We start from the raw sequence: 12,207 nt of genomic DNA, 5'->3' as shown, positions 1-12,207 counted from the left end.
AACATCGAAGAGGAAATCACCAAATCAATGTTATTTACAGTAGCCCCCAAGAAGATAAAATACTTAGGAATAAATCTTACCAGAGATGTAAAAGACCTATACAAAGAAAACTACAAGACACTACTGCAAGAAACCAAAACAGACCTACATAAGTGGAAAAACATACTTGCTCATGGTTACAAAGACTTAACATTATAAAAATGTCTGTTCTACCAAAAGCCATGTATAGATACAATGCAATTCTGATCCAAGTTCCAATGAAGTTTTTTAATGAGATGGAGAAAAAAATCACCAACTTCATATGGAAGGGAAAGAGGCCTGGATAAATAAAGCATTACTGAAAAAGAACAGAGTGGGAGGTCTCACAGTCTAACTGATTTTAGAACCTATTATACTGCCACAAAAAAAAAAAAAAATTTTTTTTTTTTTTATACTTCCACAGTAGTCAAAACAGCCTGGTATTGGTACAACAACAGATACATAGACCAATGGAACAGAATTAAGAATCCAGACATAAATCCATCCCCATATGAGCAGCTGATATTTGATAAAGCCCCAGAATCAGTTAAATGGGGGAAAAGACAGTCTATTTTACAAATGGAGCTGGCATAACTGGATAACCATCTGCAAAAAAAGTGACACAAGACCCATACCTCTCACCATGCACCAAAACAAACTCAAAATGGATCAGAGACCTAAATATAAAATTTATAACGATAAAGATCATGGAAGAAAAAATAGGGACATCAGTAGGAGCCCTAATACATGGCATAAACAGTATACGAAACATTACCAACAATGCAGAAGAGTAACTAGATAACTGGGAGCTCTTAAAAAAAAAAAATTTTTTTTTTTTCTTAAAAATTGAACACCTATGCTCATCCAAAGACTTCACCAAAAGAGTAAAAAAATTACCTACAGACTGGGAAAAAGTTTTTAGCTCTGTTATTTCTGATCTCTAAAATCTACATGATACTGCAAAAACTCAACTACAGAAAGGCAAATAACCCAATTAAAAAATGGGCAAAGGATATGAACTGGCACTTCACTAAAGAAAACATTCAGGTAGCTTATAGATACAAGAGCAAATGCTCACAGTCATTAGCCATTAGAGAAATGCAAATCAAAACTACAATGAGATTCCATCTCACTCCAACAGGCTGGCATTAATCCAAAAAACACATAATAATAAATGTTGGAGAGGTTGTGGAGAGACTGGAACACTTATGCACTGCTCGTGGGAATGTGAAATGGTACAACCACTTCGGAAATTGATTTGGCACTTATTTAAAAACCTAAAAACAGAATTACCATAGGATCCCACAATCCCACTCCTTGGAATATATCCTAGAGAAATAAGAGCCTTTACACGAACAGATATATGCACACGCACGTTCACTGCAGCACTATTTACAATAGCAAAAAGACGGAAGCTACCAAGGTGCCCATCAACTGATGAATGGATAAATTGTGGTATATTCACACAATGGAATACTATGCATCGATAAAGAACAATGATGAATCCATGAAACATTTCATAACATGGAGGAATCTGGAAGGCATTATGCTGAGTGAAATTAGTCAGTTGCAAAAGGACAAATATTGTATAAGACCACTATTATAAGAACTCGAGAAATAGTTTAAACAGAGAAGAAAATATTCTTTGATGGTTATGAGAGGCAGGAGGGAGGACGGGAAGAAGGGTTTTCACTAATTAGATAGTAGACAAGAACTATATTTTAGGTGAAGGGAAAAACACACAATACAGGCAAGGTCAACACAACTGGACTAAACTAAAGGCAAAGAACTCTCCTGAATAAACTGAATGCTTCAAAGGCTACTGTAGCAGGGGCATGGGCTTGCGGGCCATGGTTTCAGGGGACATCTAAGTCAATTGGCAGAATAAAATCTATTAAGATAACATTCTGCATCCCACTTTGGAGAGTGGCGTCTGGGGTCTTAAACGCTAGCAAGCGGCCATCTAAGATGCATCAATTGGTCTCAACCCACCTGGAGCAAAGGAGAATGAAGAACACCAAAGACACAAGGTAACTATGAGCCCAAGAGACAGAAGGGGCCACATAAACCAGAGACTACATCAGCCTGAGACCAGAAGAATTAGATGGTGCCCGGCTACAACCGATGACTGCTCTGACAGTGAACACAACAGAGAACCCCTGAGGGAACACAAGAGCAACGGGATGTAGTCCCGAAATTCTCATAAAGAGACCAGGCTTAATCGTCTGATTGAGACTAGAAGGATCCCGGTGGTTATGGTCCCCAGACCTTCTGTTAGCGGAAGACAGAAACCATTCCCAAATCCAACTCTTCAGACAGAGATTGGACTGGACAATGGGATAGAAAATGATACCGGTGAAGAGTGAGCTTCCTGTATCAAGTAGGCACATAAGACTACATTGGCATCTCCTGAATGGAGGGGAGATGGGAGGGTAGAGGGGGTCAGAAGCCAGCCGAATGGACATGAAAAGAGAGTGGAGGGAAGGAGTGTTTTGTCTCATTAGCGGGAGAGCAATTAGGAGTATACAGCAAGGTGTGTATAAATTTTTGTAGCAGAAACTGACTTGATTTGTAAACTTTTACTTAACCAAAACCAAAACCAAAACCAAACACGCTACAGATGAGTCAATTCTGACTTATACCAACCCTATAGGGCAGAGTAGAACTGCCCCTACAGTCTCCAAGGAGCACCTGGCGGATTCCAACTGCTGACCTTTTGGTTAGCAGCTGAAGCACTAACCATTACACCACCAGGGTTTGCACTTTCACTTAAAGCACAATTAAAAAAAAATCAGATGGTATTTCAGTCAATTTTGTGGAAGCCATTTTGGTCACAGAATCATTCCATTAGGGCAAATAATTAAACTTTCACGTTTACAAAAGTTATGAAGCAAAATGTACAATAGATATCTTCTCTTGATTCTCTCCACCCTCTTCTCCTCTCTCTCTGAGTGGCACCACAGACGCAAGAAACCACTTTACTCAGGGAAAGGGGCCACATGCTCTTCAGAAAAACAGTATTTGGACTACAAATCCTTATGGGAGATACAGACTGAGAAAACAGATTCTTTAACCAAACTGGACAAAAGTATATTGAACAGCCAGGGTGTCTGTGGGACAGTATTTGTCTTCTTTAAACTCTAGCAAAACACACCTTTTACAATTAAAGTAATGCTGTTAAACCTGACAACGCTTGATTAGTCAACCCATAACCTGCTCGCGGGCAGCGGGGACTCTGCGCATGTGCCAAGCCCCGCCTCACGCAGGCGCCGAGTGACACTGCATCTATGGTTGCGACATCATGAAAGAGCGTCCTCACACCTACTTGGAACTCTATGGTTTCTGCGTGGGAAGATGGGCAGCCTATATAATACGTGCGCAAGCGTGCTGCGCTTCTTCCTGTTTGCCTCGTCTGGTCGCTTAAGGCTTTTCGGTTGTCATGGGCCGCCGCCCTGCCCGATGTTACCGGTATTGTAAGAACAAGCCATACCCAAAGTCTCGCTTCTGCCGAGGTGTCCCTGATGCCAAGATCCGCATTTTTGATCTGGGTCGGAAGAAGGCAAAAGTAGATGAGTTCCCACTCTGTGGCCACATGGTATCTGATGAATATGAGCAGCTCTCCTCAGAAGCCCTGGAAGCCGCCCGTATTTGTGCCAACAAGTACATGGTGAAGAGTTGTGGCAGAGATGGCTTTCACATCCGAGTACGGCTCCATCCCTTCCATGTCATCCGCATCAACAAGATGTTGTCCTGTGCTGGGGCTGACAGACTCCAAACAGGCATGCGAGGTGCCTTTGGGAAGCCCCAGGGTACTGTGGCCAGAGTCCACATTGGCCAAGTCATCATGTCTATCCGCACCAAACTTCAGAACAAGGAGCATGTGATTGAGGCCCTACGTAGGGCCAAGTTCAAGTTCCCTGGACGCCAGAAGATCCACATCTCCAAGAAGTGGGGCTTTACCAAGTTTAATGCTGATGAATTTGAAGACCTCGTGGCTAAGAAGCGTCTCATCCCGGATGGTTGTGGCGTCAAATACATCTCCAATCGTGGCCCCCTGAAGAAATGGCAGGCCCTGCATTCCTGAGGACTTTGGAAGCACTGTTCTACTTGGGCCAGGGTGGTCTGACATGGCTACCAATAAATTGTATTTCCTGGCAAAAAATAAAAATTAAATTTTTGAAATGTAGAGTACTGGAGAAGTAATTTTTATACAAATACTAAAAAGAGTTTTAATAGCAAAAATTCTTAAGAATGAAACAATTTGTATGCAATGTATAGGGAAAGCTATTGCTATTCTACTCCAAAACACTGACCTGAGAGAGTCTAGGGAAATACATCCAAAGTTTTGTTTGTAGTAAAGTCATAAATTATGCACCTCTCAATACCTTGAATAAAAATGAGAGAAAGTCCAAGATTTGTAGGGAAAAAAAATCCTTATTGTTTTTAGAACTTAAAGAGTATTGATAGAATTAGTGATACTCATTAGTGATATTTCAACTATAGCCTCTTTGAAACTGAAGAGCCTATTCCCAAATTTGGTCCTTAAGTTTTCCTATAAATTTTGGCATGTTGCTTTTAGAATTACCTATCACCTCCAATGATAATTGGACTGCCTTAGGACAGTTAGGTATCACTGCAAAAGAATTTCCCAGACAAACCTTACATTATCTCACACTCAGGAGACTAATGGTTTAATCCTCACAGAAAGGTCATAGGTGACAGCAGAAGTTGAATTGCTTTGTATCTGGGTCCCAGTAGAATCGAAAGAATAGGGGAAATGACGCTAAATCAGCTACCTGGGCTCTGTAAAGACCCTAGAGAGAGTATACAATCTATAGATGTTTGCCCTGCATTAGAGTTAACATTGATCAAATTTTTTGTTTTGTTTTAGAGACTACATAAGCTAAAATTCCTGGGGTCTGTACTACAGGTTTTTGTTTGTTTGCTTTTTTAAATTCCTGTTCTTTAGATTGAATTAGTCTTTCAAATCTCAAATCTTCAAACAGAACGCACACTTCATCTTCAACTAAGCACTCATTTCCTGAGTCAATGCATTGACTGAAAGCAACAAAAATTCTAAACAGTATAGAAATATTGCTGTTTAAATTATTTTCATTTAGTTAAAAAAAATTGCTTTGTTGATCCCAATATTTTACTTCTGGTTTGATAACTTCTTTCAGGCCTTTCTTGTTAAGATACTTCTCATTTATATATTTCTAAGCTTTTTTTTTTTTTTTAAGCTAGGTTGCTATTTTAAGCTATAATATTTCTCCTTTTTTTTTTTTTGTATATAAACTTGAGAAAGATAACTCAGCAAATATTAAATAATATGCATTTTACTTGGCATGTTTTATTGATGAGTTGAAAAATTCTCAAGTTTTGTAGAAATTAGGCCTATAAAAAAAAAATTTTTTTTTTTGGCCTATACTATGTCAAAAACCTAACTGCACAGAGAAACACCAAAAGTTAGTGTAACAGTGTATTTATTGTGAGTAGGTAAAATTTTAATTGGGCATTGTCAAAGTATTCAGAAAGGCAAAGAGGGGACAGTGAAAGCCGGTTATATAAGTCATTGTTATGTTAATTTCCCAGGAGATAACATCAAAACATGGTTCCAAGAGGTTAGAGAAACAAGGCACTAAAGAAAAAAAAAAAAAAAAAAACATTGCTCTGGAGTCGATTCTGACTCACAGTGACCCTGTAGGACAGAGTAGTACTCCCCCATAGAGTTTCCAAGGAATGCCTGGTGGATTCGAACTGATGACCTTTTGTTTAGCAGCTGTAGCAATTAACCACTATGACACCAGGGTTTCCACAGTCACTAAGGACATGCCATATATTGTCCAGTCAGACCCTGGGTTTCCTGCTCCTTGAAACTTGTGCAGTAGATAATTCTCTAAAAGAGCCCAATGCCTAAAGCAAAACAATTTCCACTAAGCGGCTCAACAGGCTCCTGTTTGACTTGAAGGTGACTTTAAGAGAACAATTCCTTAAAGGCTCAAGATTGAAAAGCCTCAAGATTGAAAATAGGCAGATGGCCCAGGTGGGTCACCCCAATTCCAAGAACCCAGAAGTCTGGATTCCAAGAAAATCTAAATGGTTTGTCAACCATTAGTAAATGAGAACAGACTTAAGCCAGACCTTCTGGCTCCTGACCAGTCCTATTCAGTTTTTTGACTTTTTAACCCATTGTCTTGCAAAAACAATACCAAACCAAATGCATCCTAAAAACAAAACAAGACAAACAACAAAAAAACAGTTCCTTATCTACATGCTAATACAACCATGATCCACTTGTAGAAATTTTTTTCCATCTTCATTATTCACTATTCTTCTCCTTTTTGCTTTTTGATCTCAAAACTTTCAAACATCCTGAGCTTCAAATTTTGTGCTCTGCTTCAGTAAAAACAGTAAAGCAGCTAAGGATGGATTCTTGAACTTCCTTGACCTAACATGCTGATAACTATGGTTGTTTATGCATATAGATGTATGAGTGGAAAGGAAATAGATAAAAAATTGTTTCATTAAAACTGGGGTAAGTGTTATGAGGGTTAGTGGTTTGACTTGTTTGTATAGTTTTGCACATGAAATATTTAAATTTTATCTTTTTCTAATGACGCAAGGACATTTTCACTTATTTGCTTTTTTTAAAAAAACAATAAACCCATTAATTAATATTCTGCAAGCCATTGTATTGTTTATTCAATATTTTTCTATTTTAGGATCTTTCTAATTATTTTTTTAGAAGAAAACAATGAGTCTGAAGGGTAATTTAATCGTATTTTTGCAGACCTCTTTGTTATTTTGAAAATTTTATTCAAAATGAAAAATTCAATTTTGGAACATCTTATTCATGTATTTATATATTCATATACTACTGCAATGAAACAGATCTTTTCATTTAAATAAAAAAATAAACTAAATTCAAGCAAATAGTGCACAATAAAATACTGATTTAATTGATGTAGTCTCCAGGTTTTATGAAACCAAGGTTTTTATGGCTAAGTGAGAAGACGGACAAAGATTTAATAGGACCATTCGCCGTATCAATTTAGCTTTGAAAATCACATTCCAATAACAATCATAAACAATCTTTACACCATTTCTTCTCTTCCTGAAAATATACAATTATACTAAACTTCTTTAGCCTGAAATCTTAAACAAGCTCTGGCGTAAATTGACCATCACTAACACTTGCAGGCATTTTATTTCTAATTCAGCAGCTTTGAATTGACTTCCCTGACATAGTTCAAGGAGGACTTTCTGGTTCTTAGTCAGAGTCACTATTAACCAAAGAATTGAGCTAAGACATACGTCATTTATCCACAATTGTTGTCATCCTTAGGTGCTGTTGAGTCAGTTCTGACTCATACAGACCCTATGTACAACAGAGCAAAACACTGTCCAGTCCTGTACCATCCTCGCAATCATTGTTATGCTTGAGCCCACTGTTGCAGCCACTATATCAGTTTGTTCCTTTGAGGGTCTTCCACTTTTTCGATGACCTTCTATTTTTCCAAGAATGATGTTCTCCTCCAGGGATTACTCTCTCCCGATAACACATCCAAAGTATGTCAGATGTAGTCTCACCATCCTTGTTTCTAAGGAGTATTCTGGTTGTGCTTCTTCCAAGAGAGATTTGTTTGCTGTTTTTGCAGTTCATGGTATATTCAACAATATTTGCCACCATCACAATTCAAAGGTGTCAATTCTTCTTTGATCTTCCTTATTTATTGTCCAGCTTTTACATGCATATGAGGCAATTTGAAAAGACCATGTCTTGGGTCGGAAGTACCTTAGTTTTCAAGGTGACGTCTTTGCTTTTTAACACTTTGAAGAGGTCTTTTGCAGCAGATTTGCCCAATGCAAATAGATCTTTTGATTTCTTGACTGCTGTTTCCATAGGTGTTGTGATTTCCTTTTTTTCATAAATATACATACTTATTTTTTAAATCAAGCTGTTATAGAACAAAGAACGAAATCAAGTGGATTAAATTACATTATCAATAATAATTTAAGGTGACATAATTGTCACTCTTAATGATGGGTAACAAAGGAAGCTCTAGCTTCAGAATGCCTGGATTTGAATCTCACCTTTCTCACTTACTTAGACAGATTACTTAATATAACCGTTTTTTAGTTTTCTGATCTATGAAAAAGGGGGTAAGTCTTTAATTAGAGTTTTGTTTCAGAATTAGATGTGCTATTATATTGAGAAAATGAATAGCATTGTGCCTTGCGCATATTAAATGCACAAAATTAATGTTAACATATACGGGTTAATTTTGTTGTTATTGTTATTACATTTACTCCAAACTTACTGTTTCCTGGCTCTTAAATTATGTTGCTTGTAGTAATATTTCTTAGTGATTTATAACCTCAATGTTCTGTTTTGCAACCATAATTCCTTCCAGTTATATAATCTGAATCCTTTATTTAATTGGATTCAATATTCTGATTCCAGTTTGGCTTGTTTTTCTTTAGTTTTACAGTTTCCACTTTCATGTCATTCTATTTTGTCATACTGTTTTGGAGTTTCTTTTGAAACATTTAATTTGTGATTTGTGCTTTAATAATTTAATAATTATCCTCTACATATAACTCACTTATGGGGATATGTTTTATTTCCTTTTTTAAAAAAACTGAATTTTTTAACCACCTTACCCACCTTTTTCATTCAATTTTATTTCTCCAGTTCTCTTTTTCTCATCTTTATTTTCAAAAGAATGACTATATGACTGTCACACCATTATTTTCTTATGGCTCATGTGTGACATTAGAGTGTTCTGCTCAGACCTTCTATTTAATCTGAAAGAATTTCTCTTGTCACCCTTTCAAAAAAATATGTTATTTTTACCCATGCAGTCTTCTGTCTGGGTGCTGTGATTTTGAGGACTGGGTATTGTTATCCATCTATGTACTTTTCAATAGCCTCATGATGAGTAGATGGGGAAGGGAGAAGTCTTGAAGGGCTTAAGTAGAGCCTTTGATGGATGCTGGCTCCTGATTCCTCTTCGGAGATCCCATTAAATATCCTATACCAAGGCCCGCTCCACTCATTCAGGTGTACAGTCCACTCTCTGAGCTGCTCGGTATTTCTTACCCTTGCCCTCTTACTCAGCTCTGCTGATGTTGTAGTAGTAGTTGTTGTTGCTGTGTGCTGTCAAGTGGATTCTGATTCATCCCAACCCTGTATGACAGAGTAGAACTGCCCCATAGATTTTTCTAGGCTTTAATCTCCAGGTCTTTTCCCCCGCAGAGGAAAATGGCAAGCCCTGGCAACCACATCTGAGTGTTGAGGGTTTTTGGTGTTGACTGGGGCTCCAAAACCAATGGGTTTTCATGCAGGTTCCCTACTGCGCCTACTAATACAAGCAATACATTTCTCTCCATATTAGGGCATTAGTGAGAACTAACAACATTTTTTCACCTCATGGTTTTTCAGGGATGCTTCTATGCTTCATACCACAATAGAGTACTCTATTTTCATGTTCTCTTGGCACCTGAATTTATGACGTGAGTGTGTAAACCTTTCTTTGGCTGCTTTCTGCTATATTTCTTTGATCATATTTTGTTAATTTTACTAGATATTGAGGAGGGAGATTCTTTAATTCTGTTTCACTTCACCCTATTCACCTATCAATCTTTAATGTCATAGTTAAAAATTATCTATTTCTGGAATTTCTAATGTTTTGAACTACTCACATAAAAACTCTGTTTCCACAGGCTTGGAACAACTTCTAGTTATCCTTTTTCAGTGTGGATCTCAAATAATTACAACTAAAATGCTATGGCTGTCACAATGAGGAATTTTTAATATCAATTCTAGGAAAAAGATCAATTTTTCTTAACATTTATTATGTTATAATTAGTTAGCAAATCAATTAATTCTATGTATTAATTATATATAAGTTTAATAGATTTCTGAGACTTATTGATTGTGAGACATTTTTGTGCAACAAATATTTAAAGAATAAGACTATATTTACAATACTAAATATTGTTTGTTGGCAACTATAGTATTAACTCTTCAAGGATGATTTTAATTCCCTGTGTGCTCCAAGTTGAGTTTACTGGTTACTGATAAAGAGAAATTTAAGAGGTGGTGGAAGAAGAGAGGAATTTTTTTGGACAAATGCAAAGTTCTTAAGGCAGCAACTGTGCCTTCCCCTCTCTTGGGGAACAGGGGACAGGACATTGGATTGTCAGGAAATGATGCTTTTCTTTGCACGAATGTTATGATGAGTTACTGAACCAACAAAAGACTTGATAAGGTGGTGTGGGGGCAGGAAAGGGATGGCAGAACTGATAGAGATTGATGTCAGGGAATAGCCCTCAACCCCAGTTTTTGGCAGAGTTTTTTTTTTTTTTTTTTTTCTAGTGCCATAGTAGTAAAAAAAAAAAAAAAATAGTAGTAGTGTGGGTTAATTCTGGTACTTTCAGTTTAAACAACATTTCTGGCTTTACACTCTCTTCCCCAAGAGCAATGCCTACTGGGAGAAGGACTCCAGCAGCAAGAGGTTGCCTGGTGGACTTCCTTCATGGTGGTAGATGAAGGTAGGGAAAGAAAGAGCTGTGCCTTAACCAGATTTCTCTTGAAAGGACTGGATAGGGAGAAGAACTCTGGTACTCTCCAAAGAACTGACAAATATACCCATGAAACAGTCAGCATTTGGGCACTAGACACATGGAGAACAGTAGGGAGATAGCACTATAAAGAGAGCCAGCAACAACTAAAAGGAAAACAACACTTTAATTTGACTGCTGTGATCTGGAGTCATTTAACAAAGAGATTACTGTCTACAATCACATTTTGTTGCCAATAATCTAAATCAAGGGATGAGAGAGTGAGAGAGAAGGGGGATAAGAGAACAGATTATTTCTTCTTCTCCACTTTTGTGAAGCAGTCTCTGTGACTCCCACACAATGATTGGCTGGGACTATGCAAATAAGGTGCTTGTGATCCACCAAAGGGATTGGACAGATTGCTACTAATGCAAATAAGATGCATGGAATCCTTGTGTGTGGGGGGGGGAGGGGGTGGAACTAAGCAAATAAGATATATTTTGCCATTCTGCTAGGCTTAAAGGGACACACAAAGAGAGAGGGAGGAGCTGTAACATGGAAGACAATGAGACAGCGGCACAGTAATAGCAAGAGAGACAGCAGTGCTAAATGGCGGGAACCAGGAGACTGGCACGAGACAGCTGCAGTGGGGCTTGCTGGTCCATGGAGCTAAGAGTTGTAACACTTGCTGGGGAAGGCCCCTAGCAGAACCCAGCAGCAGAAGGCGAGAAGAAGCTGTCCTAATCAAGAACTGTATCCTGAGTTTTTCCTGTTACTTCTGAGTTGTTCCTGATCCCGAGTTGTACTCTATTATTTCCCTAATAAACCTCTTAACTGTAATTACAGTTCATGAGCTCTGTGAGATGTTACAGTGAATTATGGAACCCAAAGATGGAAGGGAGAGTACTGAGGTGGGGGCAAGGGGGAGAGTAGTTGTTGTTAAAGATGATGGAGTGGTACAGCAGTTTGGAAAAGTTGGATATTTGGGAGATCTTTAGAAACCAGCTTTGTGCTGTTCATTCTAAAATAAGTTATCCATTTAACGGGTAACAATGTTAATAATCAAAAGTGACTGAAAAGCTCTAGGATGGAACTGAGATATCATTAAGGAAGGCTACTATTGAGAAAGAAATAGAACTTTAAAGTTGTTTGTTGGTAGCTGTTACTATAAAATAAAAATCTTATGTTCACTTCAAATCAGTTATGTTCCTGCAAAACCAGTTATGCAAACATTTTGGTAAAAAACTTTCAAACGCCATGCTAGTAAATGTCCAAATTACTAAATAAAACATATTGAAATTTGACGAGAATAAAATACAACCTAATTCCTAAATATACTTTTAACTGTGCTGCCACAATTTCTCTACCCCATATGTAAGCACCTTAACTGTGAGTAAACTTTAAATTCCTATCACTTAAACCCATGTTCATGTGACTCTAAACAAACACATTTTTAAAAGAAAAAAAAAATTATCTTAAGCAATGTCTGACCGTTTGATAGTGGTGGAATGCTTTAATTTATACAAATACTCTGAAATTGCCAGCAATTTTTTTGAGAAAGAACTGAATTTTCAAAAAAAAGCAATTTTGACACACTTTTCAAGATTTTGTAAAATAATCGAA

General features: G+C 37.5%; 1 protein-coding gene across 1 annotated transcript; it reads left to right on the top strand.

Moving 5' to 3' along the window:
* Nucleotides 1-3,406: 3,406 nt before the first annotated feature.
* Nucleotides 3,407-4,124, top strand: RPL10L (ribosomal protein L10 like). Its single transcript, XM_003408513.4, has one exon. The coding sequence runs from the start codon at nucleotides 3,458-3,460 to the stop codon at nucleotides 4,100-4,102; it is 645 nt and encodes a 214-aa protein (XP_003408561.1). The 5' UTR covers nucleotides 3,407-3,457; the 3' UTR covers nucleotides 4,103-4,124.
* The last annotated feature ends 8,083 nt before the right edge of the window (nucleotides 4,125-12,207 follow it).

The sequence above is a fragment of the Loxodonta africana genome, chromosome 10 (assembly GCF_030014295.1).
Source record: "Loxodonta africana isolate mLoxAfr1 chromosome 10, mLoxAfr1.hap2, whole genome shotgun sequence".
Lineage (NCBI taxonomy): Eukaryota > Metazoa > Chordata > Mammalia > Proboscidea > Elephantidae > Loxodonta > Loxodonta africana.
Note: the sequence above shows the minus strand (reverse complement) of the source record. Positions and strands in the feature narration are given on the sequence as shown.